Here is a 26,720-nt window from a genome sequence, read left to right as displayed (position 1 = left end):
AGGTTACTGTCAGTTAAGCATGTTCTGGTGTGCTCATTCTGATTTTTAAAAGAGGAAGTATAACCTTCACCAGAGATCTCTTGCTGAGATTTTGGGTGAAAAAGTTTTACTTGAGCTCATTATATCTTAAGAAATTGGTATTTTTAACATTTGAATGATTCAGCAATAGTTGTATTTTTTATGTATGGATATGTGGATGCTATTCACATGTGCATGCTTGTGTCGTTTTTAATAAGTTATTCATATTGTTATTGCAATATGATGGTGCTGAATGGCTGTCGTGATTCCAGCACTGGGCCATTTGGCCCAAATTTTATACATTTGTCCATTCAAAAGTTGTAGGTTGTGTGTTATGTACTGTATGTATTATTTTGACTTTACATGTGGTTGTAGCCAATGTATACAATATATCAAGGAATTTTACCTAATATTTACTTGCTCAGTTAAGAAAAATTAAATGAAAATAGAGGGGTTTTACATAGTTTACCAGTCTATCTCGTCTTCTGGTTTACCTTCCCTCAGGTAGGTAAGGATAGAGCAGTTCCATGTTTTGTGCCTCAGTTAGTATTCTGCCACCATGGTGTTCACATCACAGGTAGTGTACTGTAGTTTTTGGAAATATTTCAGTTGTCTTTCTTGTGCTGTACGGGAAAATTGGTATTGTTAAACTGTTTTGTGTAGGATGTCTTCATCACATTATAGGAAGGATGAATGTGGGAACCATTTGTCTTTGGCTAAGAATGACAAACACAGTGCCCAATGTGTATCGCTCAAGCATGTGGCATGGAAGATTACTGCTCAGGGTGTTCTAGTTGGCCTGTTCATATTTTGAAGGTTTATGTTAAGCACAGGAATAGAAGGGAAGCAGAAGAAAGTGGGAAACATTTTTTTTAGATGGTGTTTATCCTGATATGGAAGAGGTTGGGGAACAGGTAGGCCTAGATAGGCACATAGTGTTCCTTGCGAGCACTTCTGAGCAAACTTACACACCTTTGTTCATTGTTGATCCTTCTACCCTTCCTCCTTACTCCCTGATATATTTCTTCAAGATTTCTGAATATATCAGTTTTAATTTTCAAATTTATTGTTTCTATACTTGCCTAGCATTTATAGTACCACCCAGCATCCCACAATCCAGTTGACAAAAAACTGACGCACAGAAAATGGAGTTGCTTTACCTTTATATACTGGAGGGAAGGCAAATAGGAAGAAAAAAAGACTTGAATATCAGGTACAACCCTTCTTTTTTTCTTTACAATTTTCTCAATTGCAGAGCAAGCTTGCAGCCTGAAACTTAGAGCTATGGGAATGTTAGCTAAGTATAGAAATAATCAGTTTTATTATAAAAGTTGGTATTATTTTTGTTACAGTATATCTATGTTCTAAAAGTTTGCTTTATTCATATAAGATTTTTCTACCTTCCATTAGCGAGAAGCTGACTATGCAGCTGCACGACTTCGTATTATGGGATCCGGTTCAAAATCGGTGGAAGAGCCAATGGTCACGGGGTAAGTTCTGTTCTTATTTATCCACTTGAAAGTCCCAAATCAAATGGAAGTTGGTAGCGTAATTGATTTGTGTTTGTAGTATTTAAAGCACAACATTTGTTACTTTTTTAATTTAACAACATTTGATCTGCTACTGTGAGGTTTTCCTTTTTATAGAATTTACCCTTTCAACTTTTTAACTGTATGTTATGAAAACTGAGCCAGAATTACTTGGTATTGTATCAGAGTAAAAGTAAAACTTAAATTTTGTTAAATTGAGGCCATTTTAAATTTATCAGTAATGCATGAACTGGTTATTTGGGAAATTGAGGTTAGATCTCTTGTGCCTCCACTTGCTAGATACTGAGTAGCATATTCCCTGGCATTGAAGGTATTCCGACTCGGAGGTGCATCCTAATTTTGACTAGCAAAATAAAAATATAAAATTGTACCACTTTTATAAGTTGAAAGCTTTGTTTTGGTTTGTGTGTTGTGTGTACTGTAGTCAGTGCACTGAAGTAATTAGGCTTTGTCTGATACAATGTATTGATTATTGTAATATTTTCAGTTCATTTTTCAAAATACTGTGTTCAGTGTTTTTTAAGTGCTTTGATTTTAATATTTAATACGCTTTTTTGAAGTTGACATAGTAGCAAGCTGAAAAACTTTTAACAGATTACCAAGTAACATATGAGGGCTAAACTGCCATGCCATGTTTTATCAGAAATTTTTTGGTCAACTGCATTTTGGTGCCTGCAGTTGGATGGGGGCTACATCTGGTATAGTATTTTAAGACTGACAGTTTTTTATAAATCCAAAATAAAGGAAGACTGAACACTACAATAGGAACTACAGGCAGTCCCCAGTTATCAGGGGGGGTTCTGTTCTGACGGTGTGATGATAACTGAAAATCGCCGATAACCCTTTTTCAGTGATTTTTGAGCTTAGCGCTGATTTTCGGTTATCAGCACCTCTGTTGGGTATGTATCGGTGCCAATACCCAATTATCAGCTCCAATAACCAGAAGTCGGCAATTTTCGGTGCCTAAAATTGCCGATTTTCGTCGCCGATAACTGAGCTTACCGATAACCGGGTACTGCCTGTATTAGAATGCAGAATAAAATTTTATTGCAAAGTTACACTTTTTAAAAATAGCACACAAACAAGACATCCTAAATTGAAAAAATAAAAATAGAAAATTAAATCCACATAATATATTTTAATCTTCAAAACTTAGTAATATTTTGCACATGTTACCAGAAGATTTTGTAGTAGTATCAAGCAAATGTGACGCAAATATGTTTGATTATGCTAGTTTTATATAAGTAATGTACCCAGTAATTACTTAGCTAAGAGTTTCTAACTCGACGGCAGCTTCAATTTTGAAAATTGCTGTTGTGATAGTCTTTTGTTTATGTAGGTGACTAACCCCACGCACTTTCGGGGTAGGGGAGAGGAACAACTCAGCCAAGCTTCACTTTGTTTCTGCTGGCTTAACACAACACGGTGTTAAGAAAGCAGCTTGATTTTGATTTTCAGCTTGAGATTCTTACCATTTGGTGATGTATTTTCAGCTGTGGTAGCCTTCGGCTTTTGTATTTGAATTAGTTGACAGTGTTTTTTCCTGATTTTTGACAGTTGGTCTCCTTGTAGATTTACTTATTTTGACTTGATTAGCTAGTAGCTTTGTCAGACTCTAGCACATCAAATATTAAGTATTGCAGCAGAGGCTGCAATACTTGGTTAACTAAAGCATGTTATTACTCACATTTTATGTACGACATGTAGAAGACAATTCTGTTCAGTTGACTTGACATGTGAGGAATGCTGTGAATGGGATGATAAAAAATGGAAGACTTTAGCTTCTCACCTGTCTAAGTTAGAAAGGGATCGTAAAGGAAAGTGGCTTCCAGAGCCGAAGTTAAGTTAGCTACTCAAGACATGACTCAAGAATCTAGTAATGCTGATATTCCTACTGTCTCTTCCCCTGCTAAAGTAATTTCTCCTATTTCCAGCCCTCCATCTGTAACACTGATCTCTGCTCCTGGTTCCCACTCTCCCGACCCAGGTTGCTACACCAGCCTCAAATCAAAATTTGATAAGTTTGATATTCTTGCTAGCACAGTGACCCAGTTGGGGGAGTCAGTGTATGCCCTCGTGGACAAGTTCAGTGAAAAGTGCTCAAGTGAAGTGTTAGTGGAGGAGGTGGCTGCCTGTACCACCAACTCTCCTAGGCAGAAGTCACTGCCATACTCCCCCAGCCCCAGGAGGAGGCATACTGGAGGCCCAAGGGAGGTCGTTGGGGGTCAACAAAGACAGCCGTTGGAAAGGCGTGTCTAGTGTTCATCATCTCTCGTCCAATTCGGAAGATTCTAGCCGTACTCATGGGCACCAGTGGAGATTCTTGGACGAATTTTGTCCGTTAAACAGACGCACGTCACTCAGGGACCAGTCCCCTCCGTCATACGGCAAGAGGTTCAAGGAACCGTCTGGTAGTCTGCAACTATCGTGCAGCAAATGGGACAGTCCTGAATGTTTTTTCGCAGTCCATAGCTCACAGACCGTCCTCAGTTTCTCATAAGTGCTCAAGTTCTTCGTCCAAGTGAGGCTCCTCTCGCAATCATTCACGTTCCTCAGCTGAGTGCCCGCTAGTAGCTGAGCGCCCAGTGGCGCCCACACACTACTTGGCGCCCAAGAGCCCTTCTGCGCCAATACATTCTTCCACGGTTGAGTGCCTGGATTGTTCTACGCCCGCTCCTGTTCTGTTGCCTTTTTCATTGAAGCGCCTGGTGTCTTCACCGTCTCACTCAATGCCCAGTTTAAACCCTTCCTTGGTACCACTTCAGAAGCATTTGGATAGTAATTTGGGTCTTCTTAAGAAGTCGACTCTTCTTCTGCAGTAGTGCCTGAAGATCCTTCGCTGTCCCCAACCTCATTGGAAGAGGAGGATTTAGGACAGGACTCCACTCCTTCAGCTTATGCTGCTTTGCTGAAATATTTGTTAGTCAATTTTCTGGATTTCTTGGCCCCAGCAGCTCTTGCTTCTCCAGCTTCCTCATTCATGACGAGTGACCTGCTTGCTGATTTGTCAAGACTTCCTAAGTTGGTCTTATCATCCTCGCCTAAGAAGGCTATGGGGGAAGTGGATTACTGGCTTTCAGAGAAAGGACATCAAGGCAAAGCGTGCTTTAGTATTCCGCCGTCTCATCTCTCACCTAGAAGGTATTGGTTGTATGCTACTTGAGAAGCTCCCTCCTTGGGAGTGGCTGCCTCCTCTCAGGGGGACTTCTATGGACTCATCAATTAGACCCATTAGGTTGGCCTTTGCTTCAGCAAAGGCTGTGTTCTCTGCGTTGAAGATGGACCATTACTGAAGAACCTGTTCAAGGTATTTGCGGTCCTTAGTTTTTTGGATTGGTCCATAGGGGCCTTAGCAAAGAAGATAAGATATTCTTCGGACCTTCCTCAAGATATTGCGGCTGATTGGTGTAGTGTTCTCTCCTACGTGGATAAGGCAGTCAGGGACAGTTCAGTGGAGATGTTTCCCTTTATGTCATGGGGATCCTGAAAAAGAGGGAGCTCTGGGTCTCCTTTGCATCTAAGGGCGTGACTTCTTCACACAAGTCAGCACTTATCTTCTCACCCTTGGATAATATGCATCTTTTCCTGCAAGCAACAGTGGAGGAAGTTGCTTCACACCTTCACGAGAAATCGACACAGGACCTGCTTACTCAATCTACGAGACGCCTGGGAGAGTGGACCGCCGCCCCTACCAATTCATCTTCTCTTCAGCCTCAGCCCTTTCAAGGTGGCAAGCAGGGATTGCAGTCAAGACCATGAGCAACTGTATGTTTCACCTCATGTGCGGTCAAGAGACCCTCCTCCAAACCTGCAGCTTGTAAATGAGGATTCAGTCCTTCATGCGCCTGTGGGATCCAGACTCCAATTTTTTGGGACGGAGAATGAAAGGGGCAGGTCAGTGGGTAATTAAAGTTTCAAGGGAAGGATATTCCATCTTCAAAGAGAAGCCTCCCCTGTCCAGCACTCCCGTCAAATTGACGGCCTACTCTGTACGATCAAAGAGGCATTTAGTCCTCTTGAAACAAGTGTCATCACTTCTCGAGAAGAAAGTGATCAAGGGATTTTACAACAGGCTATTTGTGGTACCCAAAGCCTCACAGGAGTATGGAGACCAGTGCTCGACGTAAGTGTACTGAACTTCTACATAACAAAAAGGAAATTTCACATGGAAACAGTTCAGTCTGTCCTAGCATCCATTTGTCGAGGGGACTGGATGATCTCTCTCAACACGAGAGATGCTTACTTTCACATTCCCATTCAGCAGGACTCAAGGAAGTATCTGAGAGTCATTTTTGGGTCACCCAAGTACTCGCCCCTTTAGCCAACTTATTTCATCTACTGGGAGTAAATATTTTCCTATACCTGAACGATTGGTTGATTCATTTGCCCACAAAAGAGAGGTGCATGGAGGACCTTCAAAGGACTTTGCTGTTGACACAGGATGTAGGTTTGCTGTTGAACCTTCAGAAATCCCAACTGACTCTTCAACAGATTATTTTGGGATGAAGATCAATTCTCAAAATTTTCAGGCTGCCCCATCCTCCCAAAAGAATAGCTGACTGCCTGAGGAAAGTCAGCGTTTTCCTTCTCTTCAGACATGCTCAGCCACTCAATGGATGAGTCTCCTGGGAACTCTGGTGTTGATCAAACAGTTTGTGAGGTTGGGAAGGCTGCACATGAGACCTATACAATTCTTCCTAAGAATCAGTTGGGATGGAAAGATAAGTTAAGACTTGTGCATATTCCTGATGACACGAGGTAAAGGCGTACCTACGTTGGTGGAACTCCGCAAGCAGACTTTTGGCGGGAAAGTCTCTATCCATCGTGAACCCCGACCTAGACTTCTTTTCCCAACAGGAGAGAAGTCTTCACATCAACCTAAAGGAACTAAAAGCGATCCGTTTGGGATTGCAACACTTAGTGAAGGAAGTCCACAACAAAGTAGTAATGGTACTTGTGGACAACACAAACAGCTGTATCATACATCACTCTCCAAGGGGAAACCCACTCATTTGCCCTTTGCGAGACAGCCAGAAGTCTCCTGCTTTGGGCTGATCAAAATCGGACCCAGCTGTTGACACGGTTCATTTAGAGAAAGTGCAATGTTTTAGCGAATGAGCTCAGTCATTGCAAGCAAATGCTCCCTACAGAGTGAACTCTGGACTGTCGGGTATGTGTCAACCTGTGGAAGTTGTGGGGAGAACCGATGGTGGATTTGTTTGCAACGTCCAGGAACCACATCTTCCCCTGTTCTGCTCACCCTTACCAGATCCTCGAGCTTGGGCAACCGATGCGATGATGCAGAATTGGTAGAATTGGTATGGCCTGGGTGTGTATGCCTTTCCTCTGTTCGGGATGGTAATGGAAGTCCTGAGGAAGCTCCAGTCACACCAGGGCACCAAGATGGCCTTGACAGCTCCCTTTTGGCTGCAGAAAGAACAGTTCCCAGAACTACTAGAGCTACTAGGAGACTTCCCACAACTTCTTCTGGCAATCCCAAGTCTACTCAGACAACCCCACTTCAGGAGGTTTTATCAGGACACATCCACTCTGGCTCTGGCAGGGTTTCGACTGTCCGCAGACTCTTGCAAGCAAAGGGCTTTACAAGAGCTGTGGCGGAAGCTATCTCTAAATGTAGATAACATTCTACTAGCAAAGTCTACCAGGCAAAGTGGCCAGTAGTTAGACTTAGAAGAATAACATCACTTCTTCCAAAACCTCTATAACTCAAGTGACAGACTTTTTTCTGTACTTGAGATCCACCAGGGGCCTTTCTTCTTCAATGATTAAAGGATATAAAGCTATGCTTATCTCCGTCTTCAGACACAGAGGGTTAGACATTTCATCCAACTAGGATCTCGCAAATCTTATTAGGTCTTTCGACGTGACCAAGGTTAATAAGGAAGAAGCATGTCCTTGGTCCTTAGACGTTGTTCTCATTTGGCTATCGGATTCATGTTTTGAACCCATGTGTTCATCCTCACAGAGGAATCTGACTAAGAAGACTATTTTTCTAGTTGCTCTAGCCACTGCAAGGAGAGTGAGTTTTTCCCAGGGAGACGCTGTCTGTTCCCTTACTCTGGGCTTCTTACCAAAAAACGAGAAACCTTCACAGCCATGGACCCGTTCCTTTACCATAAAAAGCTTAATGGACATGCTAGGTCCAGAGGAAGAGGAGAGAGTCCTGTATCCGGTAAGAGTGCTTAGTTATTACATCCAGAGGACAGAGAGGATTAGAGGCCCAGCAAAGAATCTTTGGTGCTCGGTTAAGAACCTTTCCAGACCCTTGTCTAAGAACGCTCTATCTTTTTTTGTGCAAGACCTGATTCTGGAAGCACACACTCATATTGGAGAGGTTATCCTACTTTTACTAAAGGTTAGAGCCCATGACATGAAAGCAGTTGCTACATCAGTGGCTTTTAAGCATAATCTTTCCCTTGCTTCGATCTTACAGACTACACTCTGGAAATGTAAGTCAGTTTTTGTTATGCACTATTTGCGAGACATCGAGACGACTTATGAAGACTGCAGTACACCAGGACTGTTGTCTGTAGCTGGCATAGTGTTCGGGAGGGGAATGTAGGAAGCAACACTTCCATTCTTCTGTCTCTTCGCCTTGGCACAGGGTGTTGAGTTCATGGGGAGCCTGGAGGGTACAAGGTACCTAGAGTGCCCACCAGTTTTTTCTGTGTAGGGTAGTGGTTTTTTATAATGATCAGATGTCTCCATTGCAAAGTTTACATCACGCTTCAGTAGCAATTGGATTACTCCTTCGCTGTGGAGTCCCCACTTCAGTAGAGGCTATCCTGGCTATACTGCCATGCCCTACTCTGTTGAGATGAGCGCCAACCAGAGGCAGTATCTACCAGCGCAGCTCTTTCACCAGGTAAGGAACAGCAAGCATTGTTTCAGTGCTAAGCCTTTTTATTCTGTTCTCATTTCATTAACACTGTTAATGTTTTGGGTTAGAAGATGTCCATGAATCCCCACCTCCTGTCAGTGTGAATTCAGCTAATTAATTATTGGGTAAGTTACTTATATAAAAATGACATTTTTATGATAAAATAGTTTTATATATACTTATCCAGTAATTATGGACGGAGCCTGCCTTCCTCCCCTTACATGGACAGAGCATAAGCAAAAGTTAAGCCCTTGGCCGAGTTGCTCCTCTCTCTTACCTGGAAAGTGGGTGGGGTTAGTCACCTACATAAACAAAAGACTATCGCTACTGCGATTTTCAAAATTAAAGCTGCCGTCAAGTTAGAAACTTACAGCTAATAATTACTGGGTAAGTGTATGTAAAACTTTTATCATAAAAATGTCATTTTTGCTATAGTAAGACTCATAAATTACTCTTGTAAGCTAATAATGTTCCCTGGAAGCCAGATCCATATAAGGAGAGTGAAAATGCCGTAAATATTGATATACAACATTTAAGTTACAATGATTTGTCTGTTGTAGCCTGCCAGTGGGGGAATGAATTTTTGTGACCATATTTTGTTGTATAATATTTTTGTTTATTTACTGTTTTAACTAAGGATAATATATACACTTCATTCAGAGGCCATTTGCAGGAGTTTTGAGTGCTTTCTAGCAAAGTTAATCTTCATTTTGGGTGTTCATGTCTATATGTACACATGCATCATATTACTCTGCCCCCTCCCCTACCTTTCTCTTATGTACATTATTTTTATTGACACAATCAGAATTGAGTATAGTGTTGTACTTCATACAGTACAGGTGTATAGTGTTATACAGGCAGTCCCTGGTTATCGGCGATCTGGTTTTTCAGCGCTTGTCTATGGCACCAATACATACCTAATCAATTTTCGGAAAATCGCTGAAAAAGTGCCAAATATCGCCGATTTTTGGTTATCGGCGATTTTCGTTTATCATCACGCCGTCAGAACGGAACCCCTGCCAATAACCAGGAGCTGCCTGTACATATATTTTTCAGTCTGTATTTGTGTGTACAGGCTATGCATACATATAGACACTTGCCAACTGCCCCAATCTCTCTCTCTCTCTCTCTCTCTCTCTCTCTCTCTCACGAGGGGTTTAGTGCTGTTAGTGGGTGCACTGTAGTCACTACCAAAGGTTGTTTGCAGTGTCCCTTTGCCCCCTAGCTGTACCCACTTTTTAAACTTTTAGTTCACCTCCATTCCTGATTCCTTATTTCCATGTTGCTTCTCATTTTTTTATGAAGAATTTAGGAGTACAGTACATTAAAAAGGAAACACAAAAATGTTTATGCTTTGCAAGGATAATTAGCTACTGCTGTCAGGTGTTTTGGTTGTCTATATTGTACAAATATTTGGAAGCAAGCCATTTTGCCAAGACAGTACAGTATATATCTGAAATTTAGTGAAAAGTTACCAGGAGGCAGGCCACCTAGCAGTTCATTAAGTTGGATGCCATTTTTTAAAGAGGCTTAAGTAAAATTCTGTTATTGGGCTTCACTGAGAGAGTAAAACCAGCATTCTGTTATAAAAAAAAATTACCAGCAAGCAAATACAGAAAACTGACTTCAAGCTCATAAGCTTTAAGCCAGCATGAATTGTGCTTTTCCAAAGACAAGTTTTAGACCCTACAAAAGAATCTCAGAATGTGTAATTATTTTAATTTCTATCCTGTAGATATCTGCAGGCCTATTTCGCAGTCTAGTTTATATAGCTTAGTTGATGCCCAGCTTACATGATACATACTCAAATCTAAACTGTAAATACCTGACCCTGTTTGGATCTCAAAAAATCATATACAGTAATCTCTTGATTATCAGGTTTAATAGAGCCAAGTCCCTGTTGGATAAGGATAGAATTCGGTTAAGGTAAAATAAATTTTGGGAGTAAAACAGCAACTCTGTACCCTTACAGTATAAGTTTGTGCAGTCTCATACAATACGAAAACTATGACTAAATGCCTGAACGTCACAAGATGTTCACTCTATACTGTATGTACTGAAGTACTAAAATTTGTCTATGATATTTTTGCTGCAATATTGGAGAATGAAACAAGTCTGATATTAGTGGCAAAAATAAAATTGTATATCCCACAAATGCAGTAGTATGAAACCAGTATAAATGTTGAAATATGTAGTATATCTGCAAATGTAGTTATGAAGAGAAATGGAGATCCTGATAAAGCGGCCTAAGCCTCGACTGCTAGAATTTACAGAATACAGTACAGTAATATCCCAAACTTGCGCGATTCGAGTTGTGCAAATTCACAGATACGCAAACTTTTTATTGGAACCTAACTAATTGTCACATGCGAGTTTTTCACGGACACGCAAACATTTGTGAATACTGAGAAACCCTGCAAAAGTGTTAATGTTTAAGTTTTTATGTCATTTGTAAGTTTTCAAGCTTCTGTGTGTAAATTAAGAAAAATTAATTAATAAAAGTAATAATTTCTCTCTCTCTCTCTCTCTCTCTCTCTCTCTCTCTCTCTCTCTCTCTCTCTCTCTCTCTCTCTCTCTCTCTCTCACCGAGATGAGAGAATTTTTATTGTACATGTATATGTTTATTTGTTTTGTATGATAAATAAATTTTTTACTTATTAATAAATACTAATTTTTAAATATTAGTAAGATTAATAAGGTTAAGTAATAATCATCATAATATAATAATAATATAACTGTAATTACAAAATTTGTATGTGACATGTACTTTAAACAAACATATCTTTCCTTCCTCTTTTTGTAAGAAGCTCAAGGCAAAACTGTCAGACATGTCGATTTAACATGACAAGAAGGGGGAGTGTTGGTGATTAGTGGGTCAAAGGTTTCTTATGTAATTTCTCTCTCTCTCTCTCTCTCTCTCTCTCTCTCTCTCTCTCTCTCTCTCTCTCTCTCTCTCTCTCTCTCTCTCTCTCTCTCTCTCTCTCTCTCTCTCAGTAAGGACAACCTCTCTCTCTCTCTCTCTCTCTCTCTCTCTCTGTCTCTCTCTCTCTCTCTCTCTCTCTCTCTCTCTCTACTGTTTCTCTCTCTCTCAGTTGTATGTCTAACTGTGTCTAAGTAGATAATTTTAAATTGATCTAATTTTACCTGTACCGTTTACAAATTGTAAATGCGCCATTCTAAAACATAGACATGGAACATTTCATAACAAAGAGAAAAAGACAGAATAAAGAAGTTTTTAAAAACGAGGTTGAGAAGACTTCTAAAAATAGATCGGTGGAATGGGGAGAGAGAGAAATAGGATACTAATCTTCACACTCTCTTATATTTTTACAGCAACTGTTTTTTTTTTTAAGAATAATGTATTAAGCTAACTTTTAAATGAAATTACAGTAACTTTAATTTCATTGAAAAGTTAGTTTAATACTGAATTTCCATCTTTTGATATCTAACATAAGAATAACTTCTCGATCTCTCTCTCATGTTATTCTCTCTGTCTCCATAATAATTCATAAATAATTTATCTTGATATTTCAAGTACAGAAAATATCTCTCTCTCTCTCTCTCTCTCTCTCTCTCTCTCTCTCTCTCTCTCTCTCTCTCTCTCTCTCTCTCTCTCTCTCATTTATAGTCAGCGCTCACACATTTTTACAGCTTTTCGCTCACATATTTTTACAACTTATTACTTCTCTGTACATCTTTACCTGTACAGAAGATAGTTTAAATTGATCTAATTTTACCTGTACCGTCTACGAAGTGTAAATGCGCTAGTGTGGCAAATACGTTCTAAAACATAAGAGACATAATAACTAAGAGTTGTATTAGTCCAAATAAAAAACACTGTTTGTTCATGAAAAAGCATTTCAGAACAAAGAGAAAGAGACGCAGAATAAAGAAGTTATTAAAAAGAGGTTGAGACAACTTATAAAAATAGATTTGTTGGAAGGGGAGAGAGACAGAATCTCTCTTCCAACTCTATTTTTATGTCAACCATTTATTGCTTTTTTAAGGGTAATGGATTAAGCTGACTTTTAAATGAAATTACAGTAACTTTAATTTCATGTAAAAGTTAGCTTAATAATTTGGGAGCATAATTAGGGACATATTTAGTGTTTAAACTTTAGAAATAAGCATTTATTAGCATTTTTAGAGACTGCCAAACTTACCCGAAAATTTGTCTTGCGCGAGGGGTTCTGGAACCTAACCTCACGTAGTTCAGAGTATGACCAGAACTTGATAACCCCTCTAAAACCTGTCATCTTGAAAAAAATTATTTCTGAGAAGTTGAAAATCATTATCAACAGGAATGAGTGAGCATGAAGGTGAGTTAGGAAGTATAATTTATCAAATGCCCTCTTCGATCACCAAGTTGAATTTGATCATCCCATTGAGTAGCTTGGTGCCAACACCATATGTACATCCAATAAGTATCTTGAAAGGAGGGTTGTTGAATAGTCCTTGATGTCTAAGTTTCCTAAATGCAACTTGTCAGCAAGTCATTTCAAACTGAACAAGACCCTAAGAATGGATGTCATTAACTCATTGCCTCTAAATGTAGTTGTGTAGTTGTAACTTCCATTTTATTCTAAAGTATATTTACTTACTTAATTGACTAACCGTGGTTTGAGTGCTTTTAGTAATTACAGCACTGTACTGTACATTATAGTTAATTAAAAATCCAAAATTATATCAATAAACTGTATTACAGGGAGTCCCCGGTTTACGGCAGGGATTCCGTTCCCGATGGCGCGCCATAATCCAAAAATTGCTGTATACCGGAACATCAAAATTATAATGGGAATAAATAGCACTTACAGGGCCTTATGGTTCCGTGAGCGCCGTAAAAACCGGGTAATGGCACCATAAAACCGCTTACGGTGCTGAAAAATCAGGATAACGGCACCGCGAGCCAAGTTCCGTAAAGTCGGAAAGCCGTAAACCAAGACAGCCATAAACCGGGGACTGCCTGTATTGACAGAAGCTGAAAACTGAAAACAAGGACTTTTGAATCATTGTTTACTAAAAAAAATAACGGTAAGAGTATCGAGGGGGTAGTTTCTTGTGGGTAGAGTTAAGAAAGGGGAGCAAGAGGGTAATGAACCATCATTTCAGTAGTACAGGTCTGGGCATCTGTAGGTGTAATTTTATATTCAACTGGTAGTTGCATCATCCTCCTTGATCTTCTAACTTGTAATGCTGCCTCTGCATTTATCGTGTTTTCATCTGCCTCTGCTGCATAGATGCTATAGTCAGAAACATCAAATGGGACATCAGCTGTGTGTAGGGCTTCAGGGTTCACATGGCCAGCATCAGTTTTGAAAATAAAATCTTAAATGTAGTGTGGAATTTTTCCAATTAATAAAGGGCCTTCATTCATAATAGCATCTCAAGGTTTTACCATGTTTATGGCAGTGCCTTCAACCAACTTTCTCATGTGAGAATTGTCACTTTTGAAAAATATGTTAACCATCCCAATTAATTTTATGGTCTGAATTAGAAATGTGGGCTACCAAAGCACTGCATGTGGATCATAAGTCTTTCTATGTTGATGTAATCTTACATCAAGTCCCCTACCACTTTCACTTGAGTAGCAGCTATTAAAATCATGACAGGGAACTCTGGCTAAACTGTTGTTCCTCCTGTTACTATTATTGTTCTTAGTTAGGGATGTAGCTAATGTGTTGTTATAGTTATAGACAGTTTCTACATATTTTTGATGTTTGTTTGTATACTACCACCTATATTTGAAACTTCATCATTAAACAGCAATGATATATAACTCTTGTGGTTAACCTCATCATTAAACAGCAATGATGTACAATTCTTATGGTTAACCTTTTAATTGTTTGCACAATGTATAAAAAATTTTATTTCAGCCTGACCCATGGCATCAGATAAAATGGTTTGGGTACTTTTAAGGTCTTAAAAGTGGCTAGAATACGGGCAATTCACCATGCAGAAATATGGATTCACAAATATAATTTGCCCTCTGCGAAATTAATGAAAACATTTCTATAAACTTGTTGTAAGCTGTGGGGAAAATAATGAATGTAATCTTCTTTGTGGATTGCTTTTCTAAAAACTGAATATTTGAGAATTCTTGTTTACATTACTGTGAATCAGTATGTCCAAGAAAGGAATCTTGTCATGCATATCTCACCAACAGAGTGGGCTTACAGTTTGGATTATTTATCTTGCCCCACTCTGTGAGTGAGAAATGTAGAAAATATATACATTATATGATTTTTTTTACAGTGATGATATAGCTTTTGAATGCTGACTGAATACTACCAATAACGTTGTTGGCTAAAATTCCGAGTACAAAAAGAAGACAAAAAAATTTCTTTCATAGATGTACTGATTCATAGGGAAATAAGCATGAAGTCATTTATGTTTTCAGTTTTAGATAAGTTACTAACAAAGAAAATTACATTCATCATTTTTCCTACCACTCACAAGTTAAAGGCTATGTTATTATTAATTTTGCTTTGAGGGCACGTTGTATATGTGATTCCATATTTCTAGGTAAAGAACAGGCTAACAGAAAATTCTATGTACAGTAGGTCATGCTAACATTGAAAAGATTAACCTCAAGAAATAGATATCACTTCTGTTTAGTGAGGAAGTTTAAAAAATAGGTGGTGATGTAAGTAACCTCAAAAAGATATAGAAACTTTCTTTAACTATAATAACATGTTATCTAAATCCATAACTAAGAATAATAGCAAGAGGAGAAACAATGCTATATAAAAATTTTTCCTGTTGTTATATTAGTAGTTGCTACTACAGTGAAGTGGAACACAGAGAGGCTTATGATGTTCATGCTCAAGGCAGTGTTTTGGTGGCACATGATTTTAATTTAGACCATAGAATTAATTGGGATGATTCAAGGCTGATTTTTAAAAGTGACAAATCTCACATGAGATGATTAGTTGAAGGTGCTGCCTTATGCTAAATGTGGGAAAATCTTTTGATGATAGTAAGAACTCTAGAAATGAAGACCCTTTTATTAATTGGCATATAGCTAAACAGTACATTAAAGATTTTTATTTTTAAAACTGACATGGACATTGTGAACCTTGATGCTGTGTCTTGTCTTCTCCTCTCTGTCCAGATAGCTGATGTCCCTGTGGATGTTTTTGACTATCGTAATTATTGCACCACGAAGGTACTTGCGTCTGTATATGTTGTATGTAAGTCTGTTTTCTTAAATAACTCAGTATGACTGTATTGGTATCTTTCACTGTGTGAAATATATTCTGTTCCTCTAAAATGTGGTTCTTTATATTCTGAGTGTGATATTGAGTTTCTGACATGATTATACTAATAGGCCTCATGTTTCATAAATTTACTCTGTTCAAAGCAGAACTGTCAGCAGTTAAAATGGTAAAATATGATGTAAAAGAAAATATTCTCTCCAATATATACCATCTGGTACAATTTTTGGACCAATGCTCATGCCATTGTTAAAGAATTGAAGATGATTACTTGACTGTGAAAGTTTCATTCACCATTGGATCAAATAAATCGCTGCACGTGTTTGTAATTGCCAAGATCTCTTTACACCCATTGTATTGAATAAATGGTAGGCTTTTTATAATTTCTGGCAACTTTTTACATTACATTATTAGTTTCAAGTTCAAGCCGTACTTGGGTATGACCTAGCAACTTTCCACATAGTTTCAAGTTCAAGCCCTGCTTAGGGTATGAGAGATTTTCACTAGCATATGATCTTACTCCCCTGTGAGCTGGGCTTTTTGATTTTTGAGGGTGCATATGTTTAGTCTACGACATTGTGCAACTGTGCAGTGGCCTGTCCCTTACCTCTGTTGTTCATTAGTGACCTTTAACTTTCAATATTGAACTTAATAGTAAGAGATTAACACATATTATGCCTCTTGTGAAGTTATGGCATTCTTCACTTAAAAAGAAAATGACACACTATACAGTAAAAAAGAAAATGACACACTATACAGTAGTTATATTTTTCCCTTTCAGAATACAGTAGTTACTTGTGTCATACCCATGAATTTTTTATGAATACTTCACGTTCTAGTCCTCTTGTGTGGAGGAACTTATTCTCATAAAAAATGAAACGTCTTTTTGTTATTGTCCAAATATCAGTCATCACTGAATGAAAAGTTGTGGAACTCAATTCCCTAAATATTGTTAGAATTTTAAAGATTGCCAGTTTTTCCAGTTATCAGGTTTATAAATTGTACAATCCCAGGTAAGGCATAATGCTGAAGGTCATTCTCTTTTGGGCGCCCTATAAGAGTTAAGAATAACTTTGCTGGCCAATTTCTTCAGTTCTTTTCCTCTAACTCTAGTTTGACTGTGGAGTAGGGTTAGGCTACTTATAAACGATAGTTTTGTGAGCATGCTACTTGAATAAGATCATGAGTAGATTACAAGATTTACAGTTTCTTCTAAGATATTTAATGGCTGTGGTGATAACTGAAACTTGATTACTGTTGCAGGAATTCATCTGGCTCTCATATAATGAACATACACAGAGAACCTCAAAATAATGTCTTCGTCTTAAGAACTCCCAAAGGACCTGATGGTACTTCGGGTTTTGGCAGAGGAAGCAACCAGCATAGGTAGCGAAGGCCTTACTTAGTTTATAGTGAAGTGTGTGAAGGGACCCTTTCTAGTACCGCAAAATATTATGTAAAAGTATACGATCGGCGGGTTTGTATTGTCATGGCAGTCCTTTCACCAGATGGCTTGGCAAATAAGTAAGTATTGCCAGTTGACATAACTACTCAACGTGTGTCGTTTGCTTATGCAGATATTTGAGGTATGCGCCCATATGTATCTATAGGTTCCTATAAATTTTTTTTCTTTCTTTTCGATTAAAAATATGTACATTTGCTAGGAATCTTGACAGTGAACAACCTGCAGTCTTCATACAGTCTGGAGAAAGATTTCCTCGCTTAGTGATGCTCCAGCTGCATTGAGACTTTTATTATTATTTGAGACTGAAGTCGAGTCCATGTACCTAGTGTCATCTTTCATCATTGTAGTTTGTTGACAAGTCCCTCTCTCTGAGTCTCGCCTTTGTCGTCTGCCCCTTGAATCATGGTCTTTTATGAAATGTTGATTTTGACATTTGTATGAAATGTTGATTTAGACAGTTAAGTAAAATAACATTTTATTCAAAATAACATTTTATTCATATAATTCATTATCATATGTACTCTCACTTTAAGCAAATTTTTAACAAAATTTTAATAAACCTGTTGCTATGCATGTTCTTTTATTGTTGCTTTGTTTTATTAATTTCCTTACAATATTTAGCACCTTCAGTACTAGATTATTATGTATACAATATGCATACAGTATATATATTTATATATGTATAGACACTTGTATATATACGTATGTAGACACAGTAGCAACAGAAACTACATATGTAAATATATATTTATATATGTTATGTTGTACCAAAAAAGTAATTCAAGTAAAGTTCATCATTGAAATTTTATTTCTATGGTATGATGCTGTATACTGTATATACTTAAGTAGGTTATTGGTTTTACTTTCCCTAATTTTTTTCTTAAGTTTGCTAGTTTTACTTTTAGTGATCTTGTAGTTTTAACAGACATGACATAATCCTGGAGCTCTTCCTTTTTGTGATTTCATTGTAATTGTGTTTTTGCTAATGTAGTTGTCAAGTTAACCTGGGAGGCACATAAGCTAAATGCAAGTGATAGTTATTACGGCGAAACACCAACTTACGGTGGAAATCAACTTCTGGCACGGTGCTGGAATGGATCCTCTGCCGTAAGTTGAGGACCTACTGATGTTTGCCAAAACCGATTATTTGGTAGTTTTTTTTTTTTTAATACTTTCCCCTTTTTGTGATTATGTATTTGATTTCTCTCTCTCTCTCTCTCTCTCTCTCTCTCTCTCTCTCTCTCTCTCTCTCTCTCTCTCTCCATCTAAAACACTCGTACTAAAATTACAGTGATAAAACTCAAGAAACTGCCAGATTTTAGCCAGTCAGAAAGAAAATGTTTTTATCAGTTTTAATCAAATTTCAAAAGCTTCTTGAATAATTCTGCAGTTTCTACAAATTGTTGTTACAGTAAAGCTCGTAGCTACTAGCAGCGTGTGTTTCACAGCTGAACATTTGTTCCTTTTCCATTATTTTGGTTAAATGATCTGCTTTCCAGTATTTGTTCTGGTGCTGTACCTGATAAGTTTGTTTTTCAAAAACTGTAGCATACATTCGAAGCTTTTGATTGATGGGAGGTAAGAAGGGATGCACCATAGTTTTTAAGTTGAAGAGTCGTAGTGACATAAAGATCTACTGTAATTGTATTTGAACCCTGAACACACTTATGGAAGCATAAATGTTTTATACATTGCAGTATATTATTGTTATGTATGTTTCAGATTGTGAAAGATTTAATACATTTTTATAGCAACAACTTTCATTTTATTAAAAAAATGGATGTGGTCCTTCAGTACATTTTTGTTTTCCATGAAAATTTTACCCTGATTTGTGAAACCCTTGTAGACATGCTAAATGTATATTTTTGTAGTAGAGATTGTTAATAGTGATCATGTTGTAAAGATAATTTTATTTTATTCTAATAAATAAATTGCCAAGTTGAGTCAGAAGAAAAGTTTAAATCATGATTAACAGTACAAAACACTTTGCTCTTCAAAGTCGGAGTCTCAATAACATTGAAAGGAGCTAATTTTGAGGTGTTTTGAAAACACTTGCGTCTCCATAGAACTAGCATTGCTGAAATAAATCACAAAAAGAGAATAGAAGACAGTTCATTATTGGATGGATGGTAGATCCATAATATATTTTAGGATAATACTGGTTTTGTTAGTTAGCATATGTTCAAGTACAGTATATTGCTAAATTCCCTTCACTTCTTGCTGCATGTTGTGTTAAACTTTGGTTGTTTGCTGTAAAGAAGATAGCCACTGTATGTCAGATAACAAGAGTATACTGCAACCTACCTCACAATAAAAAAAAGTTTAGGATTGACTATGGTGTAATGTGAGTTATTCATACGTGGATACAAACCGATGTCTTTTATATGGATATTCAGTATCTTTGGTGGAAGCTCATCCAGTTGTTGAAGCTTGGCAACAAGGTAGTTAACTCTTGGTATATGAATAGTGAGTGGGGAATCCACCCACTCAACTGTTGGCAATCCCACTTTTTCTTCATGTTTTTATTGAACTAGCCTACTCACTACTAAAATTTCTGCACTGCAGCTGCTGCTGGACTTTTTTAACATGCCAGTGGCCATGAGGCTGCTTGTGTCCAATCCCCAGTACATAAGCCTACTCAAGTCTGAGTGCCTACTCAGGTTTTCTGGGAAGTGGGGGACCAGGTTTGACTTTTCCCATCCTATGTTCCTCACTGGAGATTTGGATGGACAATTCTGTTTCCCAGGCCTACCGACCTGCCTGGTATGATCAGGCATGAGCTCATGATCAGTCTCCAAACCATCAAAAGCATGCCTGTTTCCTGTGCAGGGTATTATCTTGCACTAATGATGGTCCAATATTACCAAGCATGGGATTGGTAGTGCACTCTTGCTTACCTAGATTGATCAGCTGGGCCATCCTGACTAGTTTTATGGCTAGTTCCAAACCCAAGGGTAGAAAAGGGGGTTATTCTCGATCAACTTAGATACCCTCAGATTGTTACTGTGTCTGGGGCTGTTTGCAGTGGACATTCCTCTTCATGGCTTGCTAAGTATGGGTGAGGTTAGGTTGATGTATATTCTCCCATTTTGGTTGAGGGTCCTTCTCAGCCTGCTGTGGATCCTGTAGGGCTTAAGGGTCCCTTGCCAATGGAACTACATGCGGTAGAGTTGGAGAAGCATTTTCATGAAGTCACAGAGCTTGGTCATATGACTGGGACTCCTCTTCAGCACCCTGTGTCCTTCATTGAGGGTATCTTGGGTTTTGCCCCAGAGATTAGACTTCTTTCCACCAGTCATGGTCCCAGCTTGGGTAGGACATTCTAGAGGTAAAATCAGGGTTCCTTGATTTGCAGATCAGAGAAATTGCACCTCAAGTTGCTCCTCCACGGTACTTTCCTTGACCCAACTCAGCTGATGTACTATGCCCTAGAGAACTTTCCACTACAAGTGGACTCATCTGTCAGTACTGACAAACAATCACCCCCTTGGAACACCATGGAGTATCTGTCATGGCTGTATTCTAAGCATCATTATGATGAGACCTTTTACCCAACATGATGGCAGACTTTGCCTTCTTGGGTGTACCATCTGAGGAAGACAAGGCAAAGTTCAGGATGCTGTAAGTGTTAGGAGGAAGGACATTGACATGCCTCTCACATCAGTCCACAAGCCTGTGGGCAAACTAGTTCTTGAGGTACATAGTGCTATTTGCTGCCTTTTCTGGAGACAAGTTTTGACTGAGAACAGTCTCTTTTCAGTGCTGAATTCCTCTATCCTTCATAATATTTCCAGAGTAAGGCCAAGACAGTAGTAGAGAAACAGCTTTCTGACACTTATAACACCCTCATCCTCAGAGTTTTCTTGGAGTCTGTGAAGGTGACTCGGCCAAGCCTTCAGGTGGCTCCACCATCGATGTTGGGCTTGGCAAGAGTGTAGACCTATACTAAAAGGCCAACTGAGTACAAAGCAATCTTCTGTTACAGAGAAGAACCAAAAACTTTCGTGGCTGTTTCAGTCCACCTCTCTGGTTGGGTCTGAAAGGGAGGCAAGGGAATGATGAAGGATGATACTGAAGTTGGCAGTCCTCCTATCCTGCTGCTACAAGACAAGGGATGCCTGTTACACCATTTAGCAATGGCAGCAAGTGTGTATGGAGCCCTGGGGTAGTCTGTGTCCTTTGGAATAGATACAGGCTACTTTTCAAAAACTGATGCCTTCCTCTCTCTCTCTCCTAACCTGTTTTCCAAGATTGTTCAAATCTCTTGCCTTTTCTGCAGAGGTAGATACAATGATGGAGAAAAATAGTGAAAGTCATTAATGAATACTCTCCAGGCTTCTACTGTTGGCTTTTCCTGGTGGCAAAATCAATCAGGAGCTGGAGTACTGTCATCAGTGTCTCTCCTTAAACAAGTTTTGTCCTTCAAACTCTTAAGCATAGAAACTGCACGTTCCATGCTGGATTCTATCAGAGAGGGCAACTACATGTTCTTTATTTGATTTGATTGCAATGCTCCCCTTTGTACACTAAATATAAGTACAGTACTTTCAAATTGCATATTGCCAGTTGCTATATCTAATCTTTTTATGACTAGGATGGTCATAAATTTACCTAGAATGAACAATTAGGTATTAATTTAACACTTGAAATAAATTTAATAACCATTTTTAATGGGATCAGGTATTTTGACTTGAAGTTTGACAGAACAGTGTGTTTTTCCAGATACCCGTCTATCAAGACTGAAATACCTCTGCTCTGTGAATAGGAGTCTTCCAGTTCAGGGCTCTGTGCTTCAGCCTGTCACCTACCCCAGAGGTGTTCATGTGAGTGCTCATTCTGGTGCTGGCGTATGCCCTTTTGCTCAAGGTCTGTCTAATGCAGTAATCAGGCAATTGGCTTATCTTGGCACAGTTGTTCAAGGTTTGTGATTTGGGGATTGTGATTTACTGTACTGGGAAAAGTCAGACCATCAGCTCAAACAGATGACATTTTAACGTACTGATCAGCATGCTAATGATAAGTCTAAAACTCAGATCAACAAGTTCAGGGAGGTGTGAGCACATTTTTGCATAACTGGAACAACGACCTCTGCTTTGGTAGTCACCTGTTGTCCATGGAGAAGCTTGTCCCTCACAGGTGACTCCACTTGCAGTTGCGTCAGTGATGTCTGGTGATGTCTGGTCATCTGCTTTGGAGCCTGTGCCTCTCAGCTAGGAGGTGAAGGACAATCATTCTTGGAAGTTGGATGACAGAAACCCCAATATGGTAGTTCCACTAAACTTTCCACCTCCATGTGGACAAAGGATGCATGCTCGAACTACTCATCTGCTTCAGATGTGTGCACATCAGCACTCTGGCAATGAGTGTGGCACTTTGGGCACTGCAAGGCAGGTGCCTGAGTAGATGGTAAGCCATGCCATTGAACTGTTAGCTAGATACATCTTGAGCCATTTAGAATGTAGTGGCAGACCAGCTTGGTTGAAAGGGGCAAGTCATAGGGTTGAAGTGGTCCTTAAACCCACACAAGAGCCAAAAGTTCATGATGGGACAAGGAAAGTTTTTGTTTCAAGGTGGGAAGAATATTAGCATTCATTTTCTTCAGACTGTCACTATATAAAAGACAAAGGTTTGTAATCTTCACATAAAACAAATCTCAAATGCAAGGTAATTTGCATTTTTCTTAGCTATACAACCCTGAGATCTTTTCTAATACAGTAAACCCCCGTATTTGCATTCTCATGATTCGCGGATTTCTCTGTGGAACGTGTCTACCCATTATTCGCGGAAAATTCACTAATTACTGTGTTTTCATATCATTTTCATGACTAAATGCACTTTGTGATAAAACTAGTAAAATACTCAGGTAGAAGCATTTTTAGAGGGTTTTTCTTGTGTTTAAACTACCAAAATAGGCAGTTCGGAGTGTTTTTAGAGGGGGTTTTGAGTATTCACGGATTTTAGCTATTCGCGGGGGGAGGGTGTGGTACGCATCCCCCGCGAATACGAGGGGTTTTACTGTAATCACACCCCTATAATTAACCCTACACTTGTCCCTGTAGCCAAAGGAAAAGTGAATGCCTTCAGCTGGGATGATTAGGTAAGTCTCCCACCCCTTCACTTTCTTGCCACTAGTTAACTGCCTTGATACAAAGTATATCCTTATAAAAGACTGAAAGGTTTGTAGGAGAAATACAAATTATCATTAACTTGCAAATTTTTGGGCATTGCTCTTGTAGTTTCTGCTCAGGGTACAAATTATTTTCAAATCCCCAGCTTTTGGATGTGTCCTTTGCATTTGGATTGTTTTTCTTGATTTGATTTGAGGAATCATGAGTTTCTCTCAAATTTAATTACTAGAATATTAGTTAATTTTCTGTCATTGATTCCCTGTCTTTTACCATTATGAGCCCAGTCTTTCTTCTTTATGATTGAGTTCCTGTACATAATTGCCTTCTTGACTGTTGTTTTGATCTTAAGAATTACACCCTGTCATATTTAGTTGTAGGTTTTGAATTTCTATAATCTTCCAACATTGGTTTAGTAGTCTGTAATTGGATTATTGGTTTTTGCACAAGAGATCGTAAAATTAATTCTGTAGTTTATAATGTAGCCTGTCAGCATCTGCATCATTTTCACTTTTATTTCTGCCTATAGTTTACTTGATATGTGTCATCTTTCAGATCAGTTTATATACTGAATCACTGTAATAGTAAACGTCACTGCATATTATATCAGTGGATCAGCTTATTTATAATAATTATCAAAGCACTGATTTGAAAACCATTCAAAAATCATACCTTTTGGGCACATGATTTACCTGGCAACTACATTAACAGAACCACAAATATAGGCAAAACTGTGAAGGTTATTTTCCCAATTCATTCTACTGAAAGTATTTAACAAGTATAAGTTTTTCAGGTTTTGTATGTCCACAGATGTCCAGTATACTCATCTGTATTTATGATAAAGAATTATAATTGAGCTACTCACCAAGGTTAGACGTGATACTTGAACATAATGTATTACCACAGTAGTCAGGTATCAAGAAGCTGGAATCGGTACACTTACATTGGCAGAGGTGTGTTGTGTAAATATCAGCTGGTGCTTTGTCTTATTAAATATTGTATTTGGTAAGCGTGAAATATAGAAGATTTTGAGGTGTTCCAGAGTGTTATGGAGATGTATAAGCTTCCTTAAATACAATGTCAGTGTTGGTTTTAGCATGTGTATTTAAAGTGTAAACCCACAATCTCTGTCTGAGGCACATACTACAATAATAATGTTTCATTTGTTGAAGCATTTTGGTATTTCATATTTCAGATTATTTTATGGTCCATAAGATAAGGAAATGTCCATAGAATCTTGTAATTTGAAACTCTTGTACATCATTTACCATATTGTTGACAAAATATCTGTGGACTGGAGGTGGCTTCTCTACTGTAGTAGTATGTATACATACTTAACATTTGCAAGTTTTGGTAACCCATTCTATAAGTTTAATATCTTTATGCAGATAAAAAAAGATCCCTTTACAGATACAAGTGCTTTTCAGAGGCAATCTGAATTGTCTTAGGCTTCATCTAGAAATTCAAGAGAAAGTACCTGTAATGATTGTCATCTGCTCCTTGAGACTACATTAAAGGCTAGGGGGACACCATTTCTCCTAGCCATATCTCTTAAAACCAGTCTGCCTGAGTAAAACCCTCCATTTAGCTGCTGTTAGCATTTAGCAATCTACAGTTCTCCCTTTTCCCTTACTTTTCATCCTTATTCATTGTGTGGGTAGATGAATACTCCAGTGTAAATCTGGTGTTATATGTAAGGCTTTCTTTCAGGTCAGTGGTACTAAGCAGTTGTTTAAGCTTTGCTAAGTTCTCCAGTGTTGCTTTGCACACTGCTCATCAGTGCAAGCAATTGAGGTGTCACAAGATGATGCCATGCCTATATAAGACCAGCATAGTTAAACCTTGTTAATCCAAACTAACTCACTTGTGTGGTAGATTATACAACAGATAACACGGGCTTGCATAGTTAATCTGTACTAACTCATTTTTGGGTTGTATTACGCATCAATTAGCATGGGAAATGATAAACCTCATGAACAATACTTTTTTAGGAGGATAATAATTTGAAAGCAGTAATCAGAGCAATTGATGGAGAACAGACTCAGTAAAGTGTATTTTCTTCTCATATATAAGAATACCTTTCTGGTTAAGGATAATTTTATTCAGAAGAAAAGAATTTTTGGTGTACAGTATCTTATAAAATTAGGAATCCTCCAACTAAGTTTACAATGTGTTTTATCACAATTTCACAGTGCTCAAAAATGTTGACATATTGTTTAGATGAATATATCTAAACTTGTTGGCAGTAATGGATGCTAATTAAATTTTGATACTTTGAGTATAGCTTTCAGCTATTTTTTCTCTCTGGGTTCATTATGATGAGTGGCAGAATCATTTTAGAATTGCAAGGGAAAGCAGGTAAATGTAGAGTAATATCCAGGGAGTAGGACCATCTCTTAGGACATGAGTTGTGATTTCTTGCTTGTAAGACTTGACTGAGAATGACAGGAAGAATGCCCATATAGTCAGGTATAGTCCTAAAAATCACCTGTTGGCCATCAGATATGCAGGTACTCATTGCCATCTTCATGTTCCATCATAGGTGCATAGGTGTCTAATTACCAAGCAAACAGTTGCCCTCTAAAAACCACCTGTTGGCCATCAGATATGCAGGTACTCATTGCCATCTTCATGTTCCATCATAGGTGCATAGGTGTCTAATTACCAAGCGAACAGTTGCCCTCTGACCAAGAGATGTAGTCGGGAAAGGCTTGTGCTTCCAAGCAAGAGACAACTTACTCTTACCAGGCAGGGTAAGTGAAGTATGAGGACAACCCATTTGCTTTGTTCAAGCAGTGACTATTAGTAAAAAATGTGTTTAAAACAAGTGGCTTGCCAGAAAAGTATTGAACTATTGTTGCCTTTCACCTAAGGGTATCATTTGTGGTTACCAAAGTGTTATTGAATCACACAGTGGCAGCTGGTAGGTGTTCCCTATCCCACAGTTGATTCACTGTTATCTCATTTTTCTCTCATTCTGCCACATCCATCAAGATAGATCATTGTTAGGTGTAATGTCTGACATAGGGAGCTGCTCTTACCCATTTCTGGTCATAGTTTGGTAAAAAATAAGTTACCATTAGTACTAGTGAGGTAACAAATCTCACCACTGATGATTTTACATCCCAGACTGATTGTGTATTTCACTCTCTAGATACAGAGCACTCTTCTTGATGACAGTCACCTTCCTGCTTTAGCTGGTGTTATCTTGTATTTTATGTGAATGCTTAATTTAAAAAAAAAAATTTAGTACTTTATGGAATACAAACCATTGCCTTATGTTGAGATCCTTGTTGGCTCTTGTTGGATATCAGTATTAATTTGTGAGAAGTAGACAGAGGAAGGTGTGTAATTTGGTCCAAAAGTTCAGTGGTTTGTATAGTACAAAACAAAATTTTTGTAAGAAATTTTGATTCTTAGTAGATTCTCAGTGCAATATTTCTGTCT

The 26,720-nt window shown here is 38.4% G+C and overlaps 1 protein-coding gene across 1 annotated transcript in view; it reads left to right on the top strand.

Annotated features, from left to right (window-relative positions):
- LOC136830374 (SUZ RNA-binding domain-containing-like) overlaps positions 1-17,719 on the top strand; it is a gene marked incomplete at its 5' end in the record, with an annotated part of 703,764 nt that extends 686,045 nt beyond the window's left edge. Inside the window, 2 exons of the mRNA XM_067089909.1 lie at positions 1,429-1,508; positions 16,947-17,719. Of these exons, the coding sequence (XP_066946010.1) occupies positions 1,429-1,508; positions 16,947-17,073 (207 nt within the window). The remainder of the gene's footprint in view (positions 1-1,428; positions 1,509-16,946) is intronic.
- Positions 17,720-26,720: the final 9,001 nt, after the last annotated feature.

Source organism: Macrobrachium rosenbergii, chromosome 46, assembly GCF_040412425.1.
Source record: "Macrobrachium rosenbergii isolate ZJJX-2024 chromosome 46, ASM4041242v1, whole genome shotgun sequence".
NCBI lineage: Eukaryota > Metazoa > Arthropoda > Malacostraca > Decapoda > Palaemonidae > Macrobrachium > Macrobrachium rosenbergii.
This window is presented reverse-complemented; position numbering and strand designations above follow the sequence as displayed.